The 24,863-nt window shown below is 43.7% G+C and overlaps 1 protein-coding gene across 2 annotated transcripts in view; it reads right to left on the bottom strand.

Annotated features, from left to right (window-relative positions):
* The window catches only part of adarb2 (adenosine deaminase RNA specific B2 (inactive)), a 748,761-nt gene that overhangs the window by 128,246 nt on the left and 595,652 nt on the right, over nucleotides 1-24,863 (bottom strand). For both annotated transcript variants that reach the window (XM_043690659.2, XM_043690662.2), the window contains one exon: nucleotides 4,888-5,056. In XM_043690659.2, the coding sequence (XP_043546594.2) occupies nucleotides 4,888-5,056 (169 nt within the window). The remainder of the gene's footprint in view (nucleotides 1-4,887; nucleotides 5,057-24,863) is intronic.

The raw sequence follows: 24,863 nt of genomic DNA, 5'->3' as shown, positions 1-24,863 counted from the left end.
ATCTCATTTTAGTTAAAGTTCATTTTCCCTCCAAACTGAGCAAGCAGAACCATAAAAACCTCTGTCACCAAAATTATTTGTCCGATAAAGCGCTGATGTGCAAACGAGTGTGTTCCTGATTGTGAAATTAGATATACATTTATGAGAAAAGTAGGAAGCTGGAAAACTGCCTTTGTGAGCCTTGGAAATGTTACCAAGGCAACCAGTTTATTCTCAGAGTATCTTCTTCATGTTGCTCTAATGAGTAGCAAAAAAAAGTCAATTTTGCTGTCTTGCGGTCTCTTTCCAGTCTCTCCTGATCACCTCAACCCATGAGCCATTTCCCATCCAACTGGAACGCATGGGAAGCCATTGAGCTGTTCACTCGAAGGTGCTTGCAACTTCAATCCAAGATTTTGAAGTGTGAGAACAAAATGGTTTCACCACTTATTGCAAATTCTATGCTATTCGTGATTTATTGTGTGTTTGAACAACTTTCCTCACTTTGAGTGTGCCCCTTAAGTGCTTCCCTTTTATGACTCTCTCTTTTCCTTTTTGACATTTTTGAATGTTAAGCTGAAGATCAATTCTGTCAAAGGTGTAGGTGGGTGTGGGATTGATGTTTGCTGACGGTGGGTGATAGTGATTGTCGTGAGTTGGGAATGCCAGAGAAACAGAATGACAAAATACAACTGCTGAATGCCTTTACGGGGGGGTTCCAGGACAGGAGACATCCAGATCATCACGCCTTTCAGACAGGAAGCCTGTTCCTCAGGGACAAAGCCTATAAGAGCAACTACATGAGAATGAGGGTGATTACATGAAGGTGGGGTTCAGATTGCAGTGGGGGTTGAGATCATACAGGGGTCCAGATGGTAGTGAGGGCTGAGGGGTCCGTTTGTGGTCTGGAATAGAGGTTCATTGATGATCAACAGATTTCAAAGATGGTCAGAGGAAGCAATTGGTGATCTGGTGCTCTGCTAATGGTTGGGGGTAGCAGCCTGCTCATGGTGTGCGGAGGAATGTGTTGGGAATGGTTGGATTTACTGGGTAGCTTATAAGTTTTGATCCTCCTCGCTCAAAGGCAGTGCTGTCGAGTTACTTACCTCATGGATTCAGGCTTGTTCATCCTCTTGAAGCTACCAATTTTCCTGAGGTATGGCTGCCTCAGGCTGAAAATAAAATGGCTGTTAAAGGGAAGGCACACCGCCTCATCATAATATTTAAAAGACCAAATCACACTAGATTGGCTCCTTGCTGCTCACCTTGTACTCTGTTACAAACTGGAAATGGATGGTTTTGAGTTGGGCTGGAATACCACAAACGATTTCCTGCAATTTAACACTGACAGGCACCTAAATGACAACTTAGCCTTTGTAAACTTGAATGTCTTCCTTTCTGTATCTAGGTCTGCCCCATAATGATGATGGAATGTGAGACACCGGGACTATTTCCACTGGAAGTGAGGAGGCTGATAATCGATGAATTAGAGGGAGTTTCGATTCATTTCTTTATGCAGAAAATACAGCAGAGAATAATACTTTTAGAGAGAAAAGGGGAAATGAGCAGGTAGTTTGGGGTTATTCTAGTGGAATTAGCATGGGAAGGGTAAGGGGGTTTGGGCAGAAATGCAACTTGTTGGAGTGGGACCAAGTAGAGGTTGGCAATGGCCTTCAGTGTTAACATGGATCAAAAGGACTGGATATGGACCTCCCGATTCCATGACAAGGCAAGTAAAAGGGTTACTTCAAAAACTGTATTTTAACCACTGTAAAAAGCGGAAGGATGGTTTTATGGCCGGCAAGTGCAATCCACAAGCACAGATGCTGATGAGAAAAGGGTGGAGGTGAGGCGGCTGAATCCACAGAAACATAATCCAGAGGGGTTAGGGTGGATGGAGAGTGGAGGAGGGCTGCTTAGTTCTTTAAGAAGAAAGGCCTGAGATATGAATCTTTCAAGGATCAACCAATCATCACACCTAATAAAAAGATTATGCAGTATAAAACAATAAAAAAAACTTGTATTTAGATAGAATCCTTAACATAATAAAATGTACCATGGTTACATGTGTTAAAAGCCACATTGTACTGTATAGGCTAATACTAGGTCACATGGCCAAAAGCTTGGTTAAAAACAGCTTGGTTTTGAAGAGTGCCTGAAGGGCGAATGTGAGATTGAGAGATGGAGAGGTTCAGAGAAGCAATATTGGAGCTTAAAGCTTATACAGCCCAAGACATAACTGCCCAATGGTGAAGCAATGAAAATTGTGGTTGTTCAGGGAGCCAGTATTAACTTCGGGCTGATATCTTTGCTCCAACTCGTCCATGCTGATCAGATATTCTAACCTAAGCTAGTCCCACTTGCCTGCATTTGGCCCATATCCCTCCAAACCCTTCCTATTCAGATACCCATCCAGATGGCTATTAAATGTTGTAATTGTACCAGCCTTCACCACTTCCTCTGGCAGCTCATTCCAACAAGCACCACCCTTCATGAGAAAAAGGTGTACCTTCGGTCCCTTTTAAATCTTTTCCCTCTCACCTTAAACCTATGCCTTCTAGTTTCGGACTCCCCTACTCTTGGGAAAAGACCTTAGCCTTCCACCCTATCCATGTCCCTCATGATTTTATAAAGCTCAATAAGGTATAAAGCTTGATAGAGGTGTATAAGATGATTAGGGGTTTAGATAGGGTCGACAGTGAGAATCTTTTTCCACGTATGGATTCAGCTATTACAAGGGGGCATAGCTTTAAATTAAGGGGGGGTAGGTATAGGACAGATGTTAGGTGTAGGTTCTTTACTCAGCGAGTCGTGAGTTCATGGAATGCCCTGCCAGTAGCAGTGGTGGACTCTCCCTCATTATGGGCATTTAAGCGGGCATTGGATAGGCATATGGAGGATAGTGGGCTAGTGTAGGTTAGGTGGGCTTGGATCGGCGCAACATCGAGGGCTGAAGGGCCTGTACTGCGCTGTATTCTTCTATGTTCTATGTTCTATGTAAGGTCACCCCTCAGCCTCCAATGCTCCTAGGAAAAATCGGCTCCAGCCTATTCGGTCTCTCCCTATTGCTCAAACCCTCCAAACCTAGCAACATCCATTTAAAATTTTTCTGAACCCTTTCAAGTTTAACAATGTCTTTCCTATAGCACGGAGACCAGGATTGAATACAGTAATCTACAAGTGGCCTAACTAATATCCTGTACAGCCACAACATGATGTCCTATCTCTGATACTCAATGCACTGCCCAATAAAAACAAACATGCCACCCTGCCTACCTGTGACTCTGCTTTCAAGAAACTATGCACCTGTACCCCCCGGTCTCTTTTTTCAGCAACACTCCACAGAGCCTCACCATTAACTGTATTAGTACTGTCCTGGTTTGCCTTACCAAAATGCAAAACCTTATATTTATCTAAATTAAACTCCATTTGCTGCTCCTTGGCCCGTTAGCCTTTTTATCTGTCAAATGGGACTAGATTAACAGCCCCAGTCAGGGAACTCATATTTTATGAGGTCCACCTGGCTGACTTCATCAAAATCTCTACAGTCCTGTTGTACTCTGACAGAACATTCTTCACTGTCTGCTACACCACTAATTTTGGTGTCATTTGCAAATTACCAACCATACCTTCTATATTCACGATGTGGAGGAGTCGGTATTGGACTGTGGTGGACAAAGTTAAAAATCACACACCAGGTTATAGTCCAACAGGACAACTACCTGATGAAGAGGCAGCGCTTAGAAAACTAGTGCTTCCAAATAAACCTGTTGGACTATAACCTGGTGTTGTGTGATTTTTAACTTTTATATTCACAAATAAGTCATTTGGATAAATGTCGAAAAGCAGTGGCACACTGCTAGTCACAGGCCTCCAGTTTGATAAACAGCCCTGTAACCCCACCCTCTGTCTTCACCTTCAAGCCAGTTTTGTATCCAATTGGCAAGCTCTCCTGGATTCCCTGTGATTAACCTTGCCAACCAGTCTACCTTGTGGAACTTGTTGAATGGTTTGCTGAAGTCCATACAGACAACGTCTACCATTCTGCCTTCATCAATCTTCTTCATCACCTCTTCAAAAAGCTCAATTAAGTTAGTGACACACAATTTCCCATGCACAAAGACATTTTGACTATCCCTAATCAGTCCTTGCCTTTCCAAATGCATGTAATTCCTATGCTTCAGAATCCTCTCTAACAATACACACATCACTGATGTCAGAGACGGAGACAGGGAGGGATGAAACCAGGCAGGGAATTGAGAACAGCGATGAAAGTTTAAAAACCTGAGGGCAAGCCTTTCAATGGGGAAGTCAATAATGCTGGGTCTTTAAAGAGATGGTCAACTTGGTTGTAAACTAAACTAAATTAATTGAATAATCCTGAAGGAAAGCCAAAATAACTTTGGATTCTGTAAATCAGAAACACAAACAGAAATTGCTGGAGAAGCTCAGCAGGTCTGGCAGCATCTGTGGAGAGAAATCAGTTAATGTTTCTGGTCGCTGAATGTTCCAGCAATTTCTGTTTTGGTTAATAACCCTGAAGTCCCGGTTCAAATCATACCATTGCAGCTGGTGAAATTTAAATTCAATTAACTCGTAATTCTGGAGCTGAAAGCCAGTCTTAGTAATGGTGAGTATAAAATGATCAATGATTGTCATTAAATTCCATCTGGATTACTAATGTCCTTTAGGGAAAGAAATCTGCTGTCCTTATCTGGCCTGACCTGCATCTGACTCTAGATCCACAGTAATGTTGTTGACTTTTAACTGCCCTCTGAAATGGCTGAGTCACTTCAAGGACAGTTAGTGCAATAAATGCTGGCCTTGCTACAGAAAAACCGAATCTGCGCTTCACAGTAGAATGAAGAGTTAAGGTGAACGATCAGCAGAAAGTTGTTCTTTGTTTACCTTAAATGTAGCTCCAGTTGAGAGTAAAGGAAACGAAGAAAGGATCTCCGTGCCACAATTTCAGCGTGGCAATCATTAAGCGTTAGACCCTGGTTACTAATATATTCACCATTTATACATTTTGTCCCTGTTGACAGAGCAACAACTTGTGCCTCCTTCATGTTTAGACCTGTAAAAGGAAACAGCAGAAAAAACGTTTTTTTTTAAACTGATAAAACTAGAAAAGGTTATCCTTAATCACAAACCAACTGGTGACCAAAGGTTAGCAACAGACAAAAAGTGCTTCTTTTTGATTCAGAGCTCAGTACAGGGTCCAGGAATGATCTTTTTGGTCACTATGCAGAGAGACTTGTTGAGTACAGTGATAAAGGTTTCTGTCTGCTTGGTATTCCTTGCTACACGTAAATGTTCTTCTTCAATGCATTTAAGATATCACTACACATTGCAGCTGGAATCCTTTCCTCTGTGTACCGTAGCTTCTAATCACAAGACAATTACAGATAAGAGAGGCCATTCTAAGTTCATCCATCCAAAAATGTATGAAAGGCCCCCGTTGTAGTATCCAGTTGGTAATGAAATGATTACATACCTTTTCCCTCCACTGCTGTTTCCGGAAGGACACTGGACACTCAGTGTGTGAAGTACTTCCTATTATCAGATGTAAATTTTCTTTTTTTCTGGTTTTAACATATGTCCCTGAATTCCTGAAGAAGGGCTTATGCCCGAAACGTCGATTCTCCTGCTCCTTGGATGCTGCCTGACCTGCTGCGCTTTTCCAGCAACACATTTTCAACTCAGTTAACATATGTCCCCCCAACCTCCCCCCATTCAAGTTATTTGAAAGTAGATATTTTTTCCCATGTTACCTATCTTACATTTGCGTATCCAATCACTGCTTGAAGACCACTTTCCCAGCATGAAATGCCCAAGTTTTTTTTTCGATCTGTCTTAATAACATTCTAACAGAAGAGATCCAACTTTTGGCTTTTCTCTGCCCATAGAATTTAGAAAGTGATTATCTGACTCCTCAGTAATTTGTGTTAAAAAAGCCACTTTGTGCCTACATTGACCTTTTTGCTAAAATTATTAGCAAGAGGAGATTCTCAAACAGGGTAACAGGCATGCAGGTTCAGCATTACAAAATGTTTCAAGCTAGCTAGATTCTTAACTGCAATGGAATATCAAGGTTTGTATCTTGATATCACATCACACCTGAAAGGGTGGGTGGATAAGTTCTCATGGATAATTTCTAAATCCATCAAAATATCAGAGATGTCTGGTTACAGACATTAGCAGAGAGGCAATTTCAATGGCTGTGGTAAAGTACGTGGACTATTTGCAACATTTTCTGCTGAGATTGCAAAGCTTTTAGGATTTGCACTCCTAAGCTTCTGATTCCAATTCCTTGCTTTGCCCTGGTCTTAATGTGCATCATCACAGTCACGAATTTGAACACGTTCAAATCTCCAGCATCAGAACAGGCAGCGCAATCATCTCTATGGATATTCTGAGATGCCGAGGCAATGGATCCTATGAAAGACTCAGTACCGCATCACTGAAGTTCTTTCAAGGCAGGGTTATGTCATTTGATTTGATAGTTTACCAACAACAACAAATTATATTCATATTGCATCTTTGATGTAATCAAACATCCCAAAGGAGTTTTATAGAATAAAGCATAACACCAATGTAGGGAGACATTATGTTAGATAACAAACAGTTCAGTTAAAAGGAATAGGTTTCAAACAGTGTTTTAAAGAGGGAAAGGAGACAAGTAGAGGGCTGTAGGGAAGATATTCCACACCGTAGGGCCATTGTAAATCAGGATTAAAGAGGATCAGGACTTGATGCAAGTCAAGCCATGGAGAGTTTTGTATGACTTTATCTTTATGGACTTGTGTTACCATTATCTTTCTCTTGTCTTTCACTTAGAGTGCTAATCTCCCTGGCTGATTAAAAGAAAGATAGCGGGCTGCATCTTACACTTTTTGGCTAAGTGTGAGCTGTGTTGGATCTTTTGGAGGAATTCTTGCCGTGAGGTACAGCAAGATTTCTTGCTCTACCTTACCAAATGTAACTTATTAACTACCAACACCAACCCTATGGCTTCCTTCCCATTCAATCCTCACCCTTTCTTCCCACATGCCGTTTCTGGATCAACTCACCACAGTGATTATCTGCTGAAAATCTGGCATTCTTTGAGGCCACACCATCTTTGAGAGGCTGCTTGAAGAGGACAGCATTGGCAATTAACATTGCCTCTCACTGGCAAGATATTGGCACAGCAGCCTCAAAGCCATACTGCCCATGGCACATAACCAACACTCTCTCTCACTTACATCCCATTCTCTCATCCTATGTGTCACTGAACCACGAGGTCACACCTTATCTGCTCAGATACATCCTGTCTGAAGACTGTCTCTGCGTGCCTGAAACTCTTTTCCCAAAACTCATTGGATACCTGCATCTTCTCATCGTCCAGTGTGGGAACATCACAGACAGGCAAGCATTAAGACAAGTCCAAATGTGAGCTTTTAATAACAGCCAGTAAAAGGGAACATGAGGAATAATATAGGCTGCAGTTCATTTGTGAACCAAATGCTGGCATCCTGACCATGACTCTCCATCAATATCTGCTGTTTCCAGCTCACATCTACTGGAACCTGGAGCCAGTCAGGCCCTGACTGCCTTGTCAGGACCAATGCACCCGAGCTCTGTCATCCACAAGGAGAGCTTCCTCCAGCTCCATGTCCTCATCCTTCTCCTGGGATGATTGCCCTCGGTTCTCCTTGCTCTTGAATATCGGTCACATCGCCTTGTTGCAGTCCGCAGCACACCAGGATGATTTGGCATGCTCTATCTGGACTATACTGGAAGGATTCCCCAGAACCTCAAAGCTGTGGAACCGGGCCTTCAGCACCCTCATCATCTGTTCCACCATAGCACTGGATGCAGCATATACACCAACTTGGTAAAGGTACTGCACTGGCTGAGTCACCAGCACATGGCCAGCATTATCAGTTTGACTGGAACCAATGGCATGGTGTAATTCACCTTGACGAGCATTTGATGCATCAGCACATTCGCTTAGAATTGCATATGTGCAAAGAAATGTTTGCAAATGAAATCTTGTTCGAGTTTGCAACCTATGCTTTATGTATTTGCACCTTCAATGTTTAACATCTAGCAGAGATGGATGTCACACTTTTGTCCATCAAGGTGGCACTGACTCCACTCACCCATGGCATTGTCTAAGCCATAGTTTTGCTGCATCACAGACCTAGAGAATGACAAGAATGGCAGGGAGTGCTCCTACATGGCCATTCAATTGAATATGAATATACAGCGTGTGTTTGCCACGCAGGCACCTGGCACACACTTTAGGTATTAAACTGAAGTCTTGCTGTGCTCTGTTCCAACCCCGGCCACCACAACGCATACCTACTGACAAACATTAAAAACAGCCTGTCTGAGTGTGGGCACAAAACAGCATACCCAAAAGAGTGGTGATAACCTTTGGCTCTGGTGGGATCACTAACGTACTAACTGGCAAAGCATGGCAAGGCAAAGCAAAGCATGGATGCCGAGATCATTCAGGAAGGTGCTGAGCAAAGAAGCGAGCAAGCCCGGGATGCAGTCTGCTCGAACCCTTGAGCTGGGTGCCTGTTCCCGTGTGCAAATTGTTTTGGCTGCAGCTTTCAACGCGACATGCTTTTCAGTTCTCAGTAATGTGGATGAACAGCTAGTGGTGAGCTGCACCCTCCATTCTGATTTCTGGGTTGCAATTGCTCCATGCCTGGCTTGTTTGGCATGTTTGGTAAGAGAGGAAGTTGAACATTAATAAGGCAAGCTGGACAATTAATAAGGCATTTAACGAACATTAATGCCCCATAATTGACAACTTGCTACTGCCTAGCGAGAAGCTGGCCTCACTGTTTGTTAAAATGCATTAAAGACTGATTGAAACACTCCCGATGTCGAGATAGGCCCCGCTAGACTGATCCTGCTGTTGCCCACTTTGCTTCCACCCCGGTAAGATTTCTCCCAGTGGGTTTGAATTACAGTTGAAGATTGAGTCCTATAGATGGCAGTCTGTCCTTTTTTGGTACCGATTCAGCACTATTCAGACGTTCAGCTGAAAGCACAACGATGGACATCAAGTCTACTTTCCCTATTTCACTCCAGGATGTTGGTGCAGTAGAATATTTTGTTCTTTGTTTATGCAATGTGGGTGCCACTCACTAAGCCAGCACTTACTGCTCAGCCCTAATTGCCTTGAAGAAATTGGTGGTGAGCCATCTTCAACCATTGCAGACATTTGAGGGAAGGACACCCACCCTGTTGTTAGGAAGGGAATTCCAAGATTGTGCCCTCGCAACAGTAAAGAAACAGTAAAATATTTCCAAATCCTGATGGAGTGTGACATGGAGGGGAAGTTGTTCTTGCGTATCTGGTGCCCTTGTCCTTCTGATGACATGGGCTTGGAGGGTGCTGTCAATGGAGGCTGAGTATGTTAGTGCAGTGCATTTTGTAGTTGATACACTATGCTGCCACTCTGCATCAGTGGTGATGGGAGTGAATGTTGAACATGGTAGAGAGGCTGACATTCAAGCAGGCTACTTTACTCTGGATGGTGTCGACCCCCTGTGTGTTTTTGCAGCTGCACCCGTCCAGGCAAGTGCAGACTCATATTCCTAACTTATAACTTATAGGTTGTGTACAGGCTTTGGGGAGTCAGAAGGTGAATTACTTCCCAATAGATTTCTTGCCTCTGTGCAGCCATACAATTTGTATGGCTATTCCAGCTGAGTGTATGGTCTATAATATCCCCAAGAATGTTGTTAGTGAGGGAATACAGTGAGAGTAATGCCATTGAAGGTCAAAGGAAGATGATTAGCTTTTCTTTTGTTGGGGATGGCCATTCCCTGATACTTGTGTGGTGTAAATGTTACTTTTCACTTCTCAGCCCAAGCCTGGTCATCAACCAGGTCTTGCTGCATTTGGACATGGACTGCTTCTTTTTCTGAGGAGTCACGAATGGTGTTGAACAATAATCAGTGAACATCCCCACTTCTGACCTCATGATGGAGGGGAGGTCATTGATGAAGCAGCTAAAGATGGTGAGGCCTAGGACACTACCCTGAGGAATCAGTAGCTCTTGTAGTACAGTAATAGTGTCCCTCCTTCAGAGCCAGGAGATCCAGGTTCATGATGCAATTGCTCCAGAGGTATGTAATAACATAATTGAATATATTGATTAGAAAATACAATATCCTGAAGAACTCCCGTACATGTGTCCTGAGGCTGAGATGATTGATCTTCAACAATCAACCATTTTCATTTGAACTAGGTAATTAAGATCTGGTTTATATCTAAGTACTAAACAGTCCAGCACTTGAGATAGCCATCACAGTCATATTCCAAACCAGAGATCATATCAAAGCTCACCATCCAGTTAATGACAGACCCACAATCTATTAACTGTGTTGACTGTCAGATTCCCTGTTGGGTTGTTAAGTGGTGCAGAGGACATAAAAGCCTTTAGTCTAATGGGATGCAAAATTAGAGAAATGATAGAATCTTACAGCACTGAAGGAGGCCATTCAGCCCATTATGCCTGTTCCAACTCTTTTAAACAGTTATCCAATGAACTGCACTTCCTTGCTCATCAATCTATGTTCTCCTTAAATATGGTCAGAAGTCAGTCGACACCAGGTTATAGTCCAATAGATTTATTTGAAATCACAACCTTTTGGGCTGTTGCCCCTTTGTCAGGCGAAGTGAGAGAAAAGCACACAAGACTATAACCTGGTGTCCTCTGACTTGTAATCTTGCCCAACACCGGCACCTCCACTTCTTATATATAGACAATAGACAATAGGTGCAGGAGTAAGCCATTCTGCCCTTCGAGCCTGCACCACCATTCATTATGATCATGGCTGATCATCCTCAATCAGTATCCTGTTCCTGCCTTCTCTCCATAACCCTTGATTCCACTATCCTTGAGAGCTCTATCCAACTCTTTCTTAAACGAATCCAGAGACTGGGCCTCCACTGCCTTCTGGGGCAGAGCATTCCACACACTCACCACTCTCTGGGTGAAGAAGTTTCTCCTCATCTCTCTCCTAAATGGCCTACCCCTTATTTTTAAGCTGTGTCCTCTGGTTCGGCCATGGCTCTCAGTGTTTATGACATTTTGAAGTTTTGTGCTATCTTGCAAATTTAAAATTATGCCCCTTATTGGCTGATGTCTAGATCATTAATATAAAAACAGTAATAGCCCTGATGCTGACCCTTGAGAAACACCACTGTGTAGGTCTCTCCAGACAGGAAACAACCATTCACCATTATTGTGCTTTCTGCCTCTGAGAGCTAATTTTGCATCCATGTTGCCAATGTCCCCTTCAATGGGATTAAATCATTATGGTCGAGGATTAAGGTGAGAGGAGAAAGATTTAAAAGGTCCTGAGAGGCAACTGTTTCACACAGAGCATGGCACATATCTGGAATGACCAACCAGAGGAAGTGATAGGTGCAGGTACAGTTACAACATTTGAAATACATTTGGACAGGTATATGAACAGGAAAGATATAGAGGGATACCAAATGCAGGAAAATGGGACTAGTTTAGCTTGGGAAACCTGGTCGGCATGGATGGGTTGGACTGAAGGGTCTGTTTCCGTGCTCTGTGACTCTGTAAGGTGAGGTTGCTCAGTAATTTTACAAATTATGTGAAAGTTGGTGGGTGGTAAATAGTGACGAAGCTAGCCATAGGTTACAGGAGGATATAGTCGGACTGGTCAGCCAGGCTGATAAGTGGCAAATGGAATTCAATCTTGAGAATTGTGAGGCTGGACAAACAAGGGAAGTGATAATATGATGAAAAGTCGGACCCTGGGGAAGCAATGGGATTCAGAGGAACCTCGCTGTATGTGTCCACTGGTCTCTTAAGGTAGTAGGTGAGGTAGATGAAATGGTTAAGAAGGTGTATAGTATACTCATCTTTATTAGCTGAGTTCAAGAGCAGAGACGTTATGCTGGAGCTGTATAAAAAGTAATTTAGGCCACAACAAGGATATTGTGTACAGTTCTGAAATTCAGATCAGAGGAAGGGTGTGGTAGCAGTGGTGATGGTGCAGAGGAGATTCATCAGGATTTTTAAAAAATGAAGAACTGTGGATGCTGGAAATCAGAAACAAAACAGAAAGTGCTGGAAAAACTCAGCAGGTCTGGCAGCATCTGTGGAGAGAAATCAGGTAGTGGGAACCTACTACCTTAAGGGACCAGTGGACACGTACAGCGAGGTTCCTCTGAATCCCATTGCTTCCCCAGGGTCTGACTTTTCATCATATTATTACTTCCCTTGTTTGTCCTGCCTCACAATTCTCGAGATTGAATTCCATTTGCCACTTATCAGCCTGGCTGACCAGTCCGACTATATCCTCCTGTAATTTAAGGCTATCTTCGTCACTATTTACCACCCACCAACTTTCACACAAAATCAATGTTTGGTGTCCAGTGACCCTTCTTCAGACCTAAGGGTCACTGGACCCGATATGTTAACTCTGATTTCTCTTCACAGGTGCTATCAGATTCACCAGGAGCAGAGAGTCTAAGTTAGGAAGAGAGTTTTTGTTTAAAATTCATTCACAGGATGAGGGTGACCCTGGCTAGGCCAGCATTTAATCCCATCCCTAATTGCCAAGGGTCCATGTAAGAGTCAATCACATTGCTGTGGGTCTGCAGTCACATGTAGGCCAGACTGAAGAAGGGCTTATGCCCGAAACGTCGATTCTCCTGTTCCCTGGATGCTGCCTGACCTGCTGCGCTTTTCCAGCAACACATCTCCGTCTCTGGATTAACAGTCCAGCAATAATACTATTACACCATCACCTCCCCTACTGATTGGACAGACTGGGATTGTTTTCCTTGGAAGAGAAGAGACTGAGTGGGGCATGATTGAGATGTATAAAAGAATGAGGAGTATAGACAGGGTAAACAGAAAGAAAAATCCCCTTGGTGGAAGGATGAATGACCTGGGGTCATAGATTTAAGCTAATGAGTAGGAGGTTTACAGGAGATATGAGGAAAAATGTTCTCACCCAGAGGATGGTGGGAACCTGGAACTCAATGCCTGTAAATGTGAAATAGGCTGAAACCCTCATAACGTTTAAAACATTTTTAGATGTGCACTTACGCCCACACCTCCCCCCTCACCTCCCTCCAAGGCCCCAAAGGAAACTTCCATATCCGCCACAGATTCACCTGCACCTCCACACATATCATCTATTGCATCCTCTGCACCCGATGTGGCCTCCTCTATATTGGGGAGACAGGCCGGCTACTTGCGTTTCAGAGAACACCTCTGGGACACCCGGACCAACCAACCCAACCACCCTGTAGCTCAACATTTCAATTCCCCCTCCCACTCCACCAAGGATATGCAGGTCTTTGGACTCCTCCATCGTCAGACCACAACAAAACGACGGTTGGAGGAAGAACGCCTCATCTTCCGGCTAGGAACCCTCCAACCACAAGGGATGAACTCGGATTTCACCAGTTTCCTCATTTCCCCTCCCCCCACCCTGTCTCAGTCAAATCCATCAAATTCAGCACCGCCTTCCTAACCTGAGATCTTCTTCCCGACCTCTCCGCCCCCACCCCAGTCTGACCTATCACCCTCACCTTGACCTCTTTCCACCTATCACATTTCCGACGCCCCTCTCCCAAGTCCCTCCTCCCTACCTTTTATCTTAGCCTGCTGGACAAACTTTCCCCATTCCTGAAGAAGGGCTTATGCCCGAAACGTCGATTCTCCTGTTCCCTGGATGCTGCCTGACCTGCTGCGCTTTTCCAGCAACACATTTCCAGCTCTGATCTCCAGCATCTGCAGACCTCACTTTCTCCACTTGTGATATCAAGGCATGCAAGGCTGTGGGTCGAGTACTGGGGAAATGGGATTAGAAGAGTTAGGTGGCTGTTTTTGATGGAGCAGGCTTGATGGGCCAAAGAGCTTTTTACTGTGCTGTACATCTCTATGACACTCGACTCAGCAGGGTTCCACAAACCCAGCTTATCAATAGCAGTGAAGGAAATAAAGATAAAAATAAGATGTTTTCATATAAATGGAATGTGAATCCCATTGAATGAATGAGGGATTATTGCTGGCAGCTGTTCACAGGATATAAATGATGAAAACAATACTTGTTTGAGTTGTCTTAATTAAGTGACTGAAGTTATAACAGTGCGCTTGTCATTCAAAATAAAAAGTTAGTCATTTCACACTGTTCTACCTGCGAGAGTCAGTCATGCAGCAATGCTTCCCATGTCTGCACTGATTTGCAACTTGTCAAAGTAATTCTCTCCTTTCATTTCTCTTTGCAGAGAAATAGTGAAACTGCTGTGTTGCATTATACGATCATGTAAAGGACAGCTCTCTTTGTCCAGCCTGTTTTGCAGAATAGCAGGTCCAGTCTTCCTATTCACTTTCACAATGAGGGTGATTGTCACTTCCAACAAAGAGAAGAGAAAAAAATAGAGCTTAACTGTGACAGATTCACACAAAGCTAAATGGCAAAATGCACTTGAGGGAGATGGACTTTCAAAAGCCTTCCTTTCGAAATGAGATTTTAAAAATAACTTGCATGTAATTAAACCTGTCAAGAATTATCAAACAAACCCAGAAAGGGGACAAAATAAGTGGCCACATGTCTGTTCACAGCAAAGTGTGGAAGAATGTTATTTATAGGATACAACTTTGGCTGCCTAAGGGGAGGGAGGTTAAGGATTCTAATTCTGAAATGGAATGTGAAAAAGAAGTCACCAGTCCTTTGAAGCTGTGTGAAGTTATTTCTAATATAAACTTGAACTTGTCGCAGGATCCCAGAATCACCCACAGAGTTGTATGGATGCTAAAAGAGGCCATTTAGCCCATCATGTCAATGCAGGCTCCCCATAGGAGCAATTGATTGACTGTGTCTCCCCAATATTCTCCCTGTTGTCCTACATTGCCTCCCTTTTCAGCCAATAATCAATTCTCTTCAGTGCATCAGTCGAATCTGCTTCAATCACGGTCTCAGGCAGTGCACTTCAGATCCTAACCACTAGACATGTGAAAACGTTTTTTTTTAATCATCACTGTAGCTTTTGCCAATGGCTTTAAAGCTATGCCCCCTTATTCTCAATCTTTCAACTAATGGTACTCATGTTTTTTGTCAAGGTTTTGGGTAACTCTATCTCATCTCCTCTTCACTTTCACATCTCCAAGAAAAAACAGTTGTGACTTCCTCAATCTCTTCAATCTAGCTGCATGACTAGAGATCCTTAGCTGAAAATGTGTTGCTGGAAAAGCGCAGCAGGTCAGGCAGCATCCAGGGAACAGGAGAATCGACGTTTCGGGCATAAGCCCTTCTTCAGCACCGCCTTCCTAACCTGCAATCTTCTTCCTGACCTCTCCGCCCCCACCATAGTCTGACCTATCACCCTCACCTTGATCTCCTTCCACCTATCGCATTTCCGACGCCCCTCCCCCAAGTCCCTCCTCCCTACCTTTTATCTTAGCCTGCTGGACAAACTTTCCTCATTCCTGAAGAAGGGCTTATGCCCGAAACGTCGATTCTCCTGTTCCCTGGATGCTGCCTGACCTGCTGCGCTTTTCCAGCAACACATTTTCAGCTCTGATCTCCAGCATCTGCAGACCTCACTTTCACCTCATCGAGATCCTTATCCCTGTGACTATTCTTGTGAATCTTTTCAGCATTCTCTCTCCTGTGTCTTCACATCCTTCCCAAAGCATGGCCCTTAGAACTGGAGGCAATGCTCCAGTTGAGACTAAGCCAGGGATTGATACAATTTCAGGATAACTTCTTGACTTTTATATTCTATTCCCCTATTAGGAAAGCCTACATTATGTATTCATTAATCATCGCTCCGTCAACCTGGCATGCCACTGTCAGCGATTTCTGCACATATACACCTAGATCCCTCCAGTCCTGCATGCCCTTTAGAACCATGCCTTTTAGTTCATATTGTCTCTCAACATTCTTTCCACCAAAATGCATCATTTTGCATTTTTTTGCACGAAGTTTTGTCTGCCACTTGATCATTTTGTTTGAATGCTTGTTGCGTAGCAGTCTAGTGACCTATTCCACATGTATCATGCAAAACTGGTGAGTTATTTACAGTTGTAGTAATCTGGGTTTTCCCTGATGAAAATCTTCTTGTAACATATCATTTTGTGACCATGAGTTACACTGACGAGCAGGGTTTAATTTGGGCTTGTTATCAGAGACGTGCAAGGCAATAATCATCCCAACTCATTTCATACTTCATGTGAGTAAAATTAAATTTTCAAGATTTTGCTGATGGTCATTACCGCTCAATGACAGAAAGAATGAAAAGCAAGCCCACGCTGGTTTTATCATTTAGACGTCAAGTGACAAAGATTTATTGCTGAACAGCCGATATCTACTGGCAGCTCTCTCTCTAATAACTAATCCAGCCACTTAGACGGTGGTGACAATGTGTTTCTGCTGATCTGAGACTGAAAGCTGAAGAGTAGGATATGGAGTTATCAGCTCCCAAGTTAAACTTCATTGCTTTGAGAGTAAGCACATCCTATTCTCAATTTATTTGGCAGTGCATTTTCTTCTTGTCCACCATAACTTTGGTTGTAACTTTGGAAGTGTCCAGAAAGTAGTGTAAAACTGTGTTTTCACAGTTGTATTTGCAGTTTCTGGCGCATCACAGAAACTGGGAGCAAGAGTAAGGTAATCGAGACCTTGGAGCCACTCCATCATAGAATAGGATCATGGCAGATCTTTTATCTCAATGGCAAATTCCCACTTTCACCCCATACTCCTTGATGCCTTAAAGATCCAATAGAAATGACCTTTGTTTTTGTGGTTATACATACAGACCTGGTCTTCACAGTCTTTTGTGGTGGAGAATTCTAAAGGTTCACTGCTCTTTGAGTGAAGAAGATTTCCTTCATCTCAGTCCCAAGTGGTCCGCCCAGATCATGAGACTGGTGTCCCCTGGGGAAAACAGCCTCCCTGCACCTAATCTTTCCAGTGCAGTTAAAATTGTATATATTTCAATCAGATTCACTCTTATCCCTCTAAACGCTAATGTATGCAGACCCAGTCAAACCAGACCCAGTCAAATCAGACCCAGTCAAATCAGACCCAGTCTCCTCATAGGTCAGTTCTGCCATTCTCTACATAAGCCAAGTGAACCTCCACTGCACTTCCTTTATGGCAAATGTATCCTTTCTTAGGTAGGGAGACCAAACCTGTATGCAATATTCTCGGTGTGGTCGCATCAAGGCCCTGTATTACTGCAGTAAGATATCCTGTCTTCATCCTTTATTGACCTGTTCAGCTCCACTGGAATCAATTCAGACTGGTCTTGAACTGAATAGTCCTGACTGCACCCAATACTGAGACTCGGTAGTGAGCTGCAGGTTTTTGTCAGACATCCCCAGGCAGTTGAACAGCAAAGTGGCTTCCAATGTCCTTCTGCAGCATTGTTGACAACAATGGTACATTGGAATGTTGAGAAAACAAGGAGAAAGTGAGGACTGCAGATGCTGGAGATCAGAGCTGAAAATGTGTTGCTGGAAAAGCGCAGCAGGTCAGCAGCATCCAAGGAGCAGGAGAATCGACGTTTCGGGCATGAGCCCTTCTTCAGGAAACATTCAAGGGATTCACTAAGATGAGGCTAACAATGGTATTCAGCAATGGGACAGAATTAGGAAGAGCACTGCTGCAGCTCAAGCTCCACATTTAGATAGATACATATTTAAATACAGACCTTTTAGGCCTCCAACAGTGTGGCTGCATTCAGACATTTACAGAAAGGCGATAGATGGGGGTGTGATGGCCTAATGGTATTATTGCTGGACTGTTAATCCAGAGACCCAGATAATGTTCCAGGGACCCGGGTTCAAATCCTGCCATGGCAAATGGTGGAATTTGATTTCAATAAAAATCTGGAATTATGTATCTAATGATGACTGTTGTTGATTGCCAGAAAAACTCATCTGGTTCACTAATGTCCTTTAGGGAAGGAAACTGCCATCCTACTTGGTCTAGTCTACATGTGACTCCAGATCTTCAGCAATGTGGTTGACTCTTAGCTAGGCAGTTAGGGATGGGCAATAAGTGCTAGCTAGCCAGTGACGCCTTAATTCCATGAATGAATAAAAAAAAATTCAGATCATGATTCATTTAAAAGATTTAACATCTATTTGAATCTGTGCTCAGACCCCTCATTTAGTGCCTTCCTTGATATATTGAGCAGCTTGTTCCAGTATGGAATAAACACATGTTCACTACTTTCCTTCTTTGATGCATAAGTACTTGTTCTGTGCCTGAAGAACCATGTATTCGACTTAAATATGCAAAACATCAGTTATACTGCCACCAGTATGAGTTGCTAATGCTTTGCTAATTTTTATTGAAAATTGTTGAGAGTGAAAAGTGCAGGACTGACCAGCAGCTAATTTGTGCATAATTCACTTTCAGAAGTGATATTCACATTATTGGAGTTAAAAGTTTGTGAAAAATAAAACTTTGACTTTTGCCAGTTGAGCCTTTACTCAAGGTCAATCATGATGAATATTTGCAGAATCCCAAGGTTGTATCATTGAATCAAGAAGTTATATTTGATTGCAAGTTCAACTTGTGGATAATGACTATTTAAAAAAAGGCAAGATATGGTGCAAAACCAGAGAAAATTGTGATTTCAGTTTTTTAAATTCACTCATAAAGAGACCTTCGCTGTTACCCATTCCTAGTTGCCCTTGAGAAGATGGTAGTGAGCTGCCTTCTTGAATTGCTGCAGTCCATTTCCAGTTCTGGTTTCCCTCAGAGTTTGAAGACAAAATATTGTTCACAACCAGTACTCCTGAACCCATTTCATACCAAATGCTGTCTCATTCTCTGTCAAAGCTATTGATATGTTCAGACTCAACAGGTTTCCTAAGCACGCCATTCTAAACATTAACCACAGTCCATGTTGAATAATTATATCTGATCAGTCTCATTCTGAGCTTCTTCTGTGGCATTTCCTGAAAGCTAACATCATGTGGTTTACTATTTCTCTGTTTTATTTGCTTTCCTTGGTTCCAACATTTAATGCTGCTAACAACGAATCTAACTTCTTAACTCGGTTTCCCACTCCATCTGGATCTCTCTGCACCTGATAGGTTTCCTCTTGATTAGTTGGTGTCATAGGCAACTTTTGACATTACTGTCTCCATTCCCTATCCTCATTATTCCACTCTAACATGAAAGTGAAATGCCCAGGTACTAAGTGCTGCTTGTGGAATATCTCACATTTTTCAAAATGTCAATGCAGCAGTCATACAAATGAATCATGCAGAGGATTCTTCTGTTCAAAGTCATGGTAGTTGACCAGCAGTGCACATTTGCCTGTAACTGAGGAAGATAGAACATCTGAGAATCAGAGAGAGTAAAAACAATAACTGCAGATGCTGGAAACCAGATTCTGGATCAGTGGTGCTGGAAGAGCACAGCAATCCAACGAGCAGCGAAATCGACGTTTCGGGCAAAAGCCCTTCATCAGGAATAAAGGCAGAGAGCCTGAAGCGTGGAGAGATAAGCTAGGGGAGGGTGCCCTTGACTTGTCCGGACTTGTCCTACCTGTCTATCTCCTTTTCCACCTATCCACTCCACCCTCTCCTCCCTGACCTATCACCTCCATCTCCTCCCCCACTCACCCATTGTACTCTATGCTACTCTCTCCCCACCCCACCCTCCCCTAGCTTATCTCTCCATGCTTCAGGCTCTCTGCCTTTATTCCTGATGAAGGGCTTTTGCCCGAAACGTCGATTTCGCTGCTCGTTGGATGCTGCCTGAATTGCTGTGTTCTTCCAGCACCACTGATCCAGAATCAGAGAGAGTAGACAGGCTTGTTTACTACCTCAAAATCAGGGGCATGGTCATGGGGGAGGACCAATGTTTAGGCCCAGGCTTACGTGGGTAGACATGAGTGAATTACCCAAACTTGGTCCAAGTGGACTGACAGGGACAGCAATCATCTGCCGAGCATTAGCTGTAGTATGGAAGATCATTTCTGTCCTCAGTTGTTAACGTCCTTGGTACCCATTTGGATCGCTGCAGAACTTGATCACTTTTTTTTAGTGTGGAAACAGGCCCATCGGCCCAACAAGTCCACACCGACCCTCCGAAGCGCAACCCACCCAGACCCATTCCCCTACATTTACCCCTTCACCTAATACTACGGGCAATTTAGCATGGCCAATTCAGCTCACCTGCACATTTTGTTTTTGGACTGTGGGAGGAAACTGGAGCACCCAGAGGAAATCCGTGCAGGCACGGGGAGAATGTGCAAACTCCACACAGACAATTGCCTGAGGCAGGAATTGAAACCAGATCCCTGGTGCTGTGAGGCAGCAGTGCTAACCACTGTGTTACCGTACCGACCTTGACCACATTGCTTTTGGAGAAGGAAAGAATGGCAGTCAGCAAGTTACACCACCCAAGTGGAGTAAAGTACATGGTCAACATTTGGCTACAACTTTCTATATTAGTTGTGGGTAGGCCTTCATATGAAGCAGTTAATGAACAAATAATTGTTAACATACAAGGGATAAAGAAGCCCCTTACCAGTTCTGTGGCGAACCATGATTTTATCACTTTCATACTGGAGCAGAAAGATGTCCAAAGAGGTGCAGGTTAGGTGGACTGGGTCACGCTAACTTGCCCATGGTCCAGGGATGGGCAGGTTAGGTGGACTGGATCATGCTAACTTGCCCATAGTGTCCAGGGGTGGACAGGTTAGGTGGATTGGCCATGAGAGGCTACACCTGGAGTACTGTGTACAGTTTTGGTCTTCTTACTTGAGAAAGGATGTACTGGCACTGGAGGGAGTGCAGAGGAGGTTCACTAGTTGATTTTGGAGTTGAGGAGGTTGGCTTATGAGGAGAGACTGTGTAGACTGGGATTATATTCATTGGAATTTAGAGGAATGAGGGGGATCTTATAGAAACATAAAACTATGAAGGGAATAGATCTTATGAAGGGGGATCTGACAGAAATATTTAAAACTATGAAGGGATTAGATAAGATAGATGTAGAGAAGATGTTTCCACCGACCAGTGAAACTAGGACAAGAGGGTATAGCCTCAAAATTTAGGGGTAGCAGATTTAGGACTGAATTGAGAAAGAAGTTCTTCACCCAGTGGGTTGTAAATCTATGGAATTCCTTGCCATTGAAGTAGTTGACTCTATTTCAGTAAATGCTTTTAAAGCTAAAATAGATTTTATAGAACATAGAACATAGAACATAGAAGAATACAGCGCAGTACAGGCCCTTTGGCCCTCGATGTTGCGCCGATCCAAGCCCACCTAACCTATACTAACCCACTATCCTCCATATACCTATCCAATGCCCGCTTAAATGCCCATAAAGAACAATAAAGGAATTAATGGATACGGTGAGAGGGCGGGTAAGTGGAGCTGAGACCATGGAAAGATCAGCCATGATCCTATTGCAGGCCTATTCCTGCTCCGAGTTTTTGTGTTCTGATGTTATATACAGAGGAACCTCGATTATCCGAACGAGATGGGTGGGCACTATTTTGTTCGTATAATTGATTATTCGGTGAATCAATTCAATGCCTTTTCTCTGGGGCTCGGGAGTTTTCTATTGAGTCTGCTCCCTGTTCCGGAGATGGCAGCACACTGCGTGTGAGGCTCCGCCCCCAAAACCCCTTCTGCCCACTGCTTGGCTCCCAAACCCCGTCCAAAACCGCCCCCCCCCGCCTGCCCATAAAACCCCCGCCAACACCATCCCACGCCTGCCCACCAACACCGCCCCCTGTCCCCAACACCCCGTCCAAAACCACCCCGACCCCAAAACCCTGTTCAGCACCGCCCCCACCTGCCCACAAAACCCCTGCCAACACCAGCATCCACCCGCCCCCCCAACACTGCCCCGTCCCCAAAACCCTGTCCAACACCGCCCCCCCCGACCACAAAACCCCGTCCAACACCACCCCCAATACCCTGTTTAACACCGTCCCCCCGCCCCCAAAACCATGATCAACACCGCCGACAACACTGCCCCACACCTGCCCCCAACACTGCCCACCGCCCACCCACAAAACCCCGTCCAACACCGCCCCCGCCCCCAATTCCCTGTCCAACACTGCCCCCCATCCCCAATATTCTGTCCAACACCACCCCCCAATACTGCCCCCAACCACTGTCCGACCTCCGTTCGTGCTCTCACCTCGAACTGACCTTTCCCCCTTCAGGGCATCCGGACTGGACACCAACAGTAAGACTGCTGCTACCTTTCTGGGGTAAGTCTCCAAATAGCACACACACGCACAACTTTTTAACAGCAACTTTTTGACAAGTTCCACCTCTGTCCTGGACGGGACAATGTTAGAGAGAATATCTGGGGAAAGGGGGTTTAGGGTTCCAGGGAAAGTGTGGGGGGAGAGAGGGAGAGGTCATTTGGAGATGGTGCCTGGGCTCTCATCTATGTCCAGGAATGTTCTCAGCAGAGATTGTCTTTAATCAGTGTAAACAAAAGACGCGATCAGAGTTGAAACAGCTCTTTCATGTAATGTTTCTATCGGGACCTCGAGATCTCCTTTGGATAATCCGATATTCGGATAATCGAGATTCCCCTGTATTCATGATTCTTGAATCACTGGCTGAGTTGTCTGGATTTTAGCCAAGTGACATAGTCACTACGCTACTACATTCAAAGGCATCAGTTTTAACTTTTCAAAACTTGCTTACATCAGTTATAGAATAGAATCCCTACAGTGTGGAAACAGGCCCTTTGGCCCCACAAGTGCACACTGACCCTCCGAAGAGTAACCTACCCACACCCATTCCTCCTATCCTATATTTACCCTGACTAAAGCACCTAACGTACACATCCCTGAACACATTAGGCAATTTAGCAAGGCAAGTTCACCTAACCTGCACATCTTTGGATTGTGGGAAGAAACTGGAGCACCCTGAGAAAATCCACGCAGACATGAGGAGAATGTGCAAACTCCACACTGACAGTCACCAGAGGTTGGAATTGAACCCAAGTCCCTGGCACTGTGAGGCAGCAGTGCTAACCACTGAGTCACCATGCCACTTCTGTGGCACAAAGTATAAGAGCAAGGAAGTAATGTTGGAGTTGTGCAGAGCATTGGCTAGGGCACAGCTGGAGCACTGTGTGCAGTTTTGGGTGCCTCACTACCGAAATGATGTGATAGCACTGGACGGGGTACAGAGGAAGTTTGCCTGGGATGGAGATAATGAGCTATAAGGAAACACTAGATAGACTTGGATTGAGGGGGACATGATTGAAGTGAATAAGATTATGAGGGGTATAGACAGTGTGAATAGGGAGCAGCTGTTCCCTTGGTTGAGGGGTCAATTATGAGAGACATAATATTAGGGTAAGGGACAGGGATTTGGGAAAGAATGTTTCCATTCAGTGGGTGATGGGAATCTGGAATGCACTGCTTGGGAAGGTAATGGAGGCTGGAAACCTTACAACCTTTAAAAGATATTTGATGAGCACTTCAAACATCATGACATTCAAGGATATGGGACAAATGCAGGAAACTTGGATGATTGCATTTGTAGTGTTGTTATGTTGGTGCAGATTCAATGGGACAAAGGCCTTTTCTGCGCTGTATGAATCTACAAATCTAAATAACAAATCTAATCGCTTGTAAGATAAAGCTAACTTCTACTTAACAATTAGACAAGCGTAAAGCTGAAATGCTCTGCCATGTTAATCTATGCTCTAGCTTTACCATGGTGGGTCTATTTTAAGTATTTTGATCATTCTAATGAAAGGATACGTGGTGAAAAAAAAGTTTCAGGATTACTGTGACAATTGAAAACCAATTCATTATTAATGTAAGGTACAGTGCAGATCCATCAATGTTTGATGTTTTAATTGTTGAGCTAACCAATGCTGATCTGCTTATTAGCTGTCATCATGACAATTAGTAATGAGGTGGTTGAGCTCATAAATGACCTGAGGGCACTGATTATATTAACAATGCAGTTAATATCAAAATTAATGCTCATAATATTAAGTTAAGGGATTTGTTAAACATTCAGGGATATATTCCATTTTTAGAAGGCAGCATATTAATAGTGCTATATTTTGTTAATTTTATTAGGATAAAATAGAAGTGCTAATGGCATATCTGTGCAGTGAGTGATTAAAGTCTATACAATTTCTGAAGCCAATGCTCATTTTGTGCCTCTCCAGTGGTACAAGAGGCACAAAACTAGTCAAGTGAAGGCTGGATCCAGAGAGTGGAAGTTGAGATTTATTTGATCTCATGTAGGAAATATAATATATGGAAGGACTTAGGAATCAAAAAAAATTGCTAAATTTATGGAAGACACCAAATTTGGTGTGGGTCAAAAGCCAAGACCAAGGAGGATTCCATCAAATTACAGGAGGATGTTAATAAAGTGCAAAGAGATTTGAGAGTTCAAGATAAACTTGCAGGCTGACTCAGTAGTTAGGAAGGCAAATGCAATTATGGCATTTATTTTGAGAGGACTTGATTATAAAAGCAGGGATGTACTTCTGAAGCTTTGTAAGGCTCTGGTCAGACCACATTTGGAGTATTGTGCGCAGGTTTGGGCCCCATATCTCAGGAAGTATGCACTGGCCTTGGAGCGGATTCAGAGGAGGTTCATGAGAATGGTTCCAGGAATGAAAAGAGCCTTAACATATGAGGAACGTTTGAGATCTCTGGGTCTATACTCAATGGAATTTAGAAGGATGAGGGGGGATCTAATTGAAATTTACAGAATACTGAATGGCCTGGACAGAATGGATGTTGGGAAGATGTTTCCATTGGTAGTAGAGACCAGGATCCAAAGGCACAGCCTCAGAGTAAAGGGAAGACCTTTTAGAATGGAGATGAGGAGAATCTTCCTCAG

This window comes from Chiloscyllium plagiosum, unplaced genomic scaffold, assembly GCF_037043375.1.
Source record: "Chiloscyllium plagiosum isolate Xiang-an unplaced genomic scaffold, Cpla_swu_hap1 HiC_scaffold_5, whole genome shotgun sequence".
NCBI lineage: Eukaryota > Metazoa > Chordata > Chondrichthyes > Orectolobiformes > Hemiscylliidae > Chiloscyllium > Chiloscyllium plagiosum.
The sequence above is the reverse complement of the archived record's forward strand: the minus strand, read 5'-3'. Positions and strand labels throughout refer to the sequence as shown.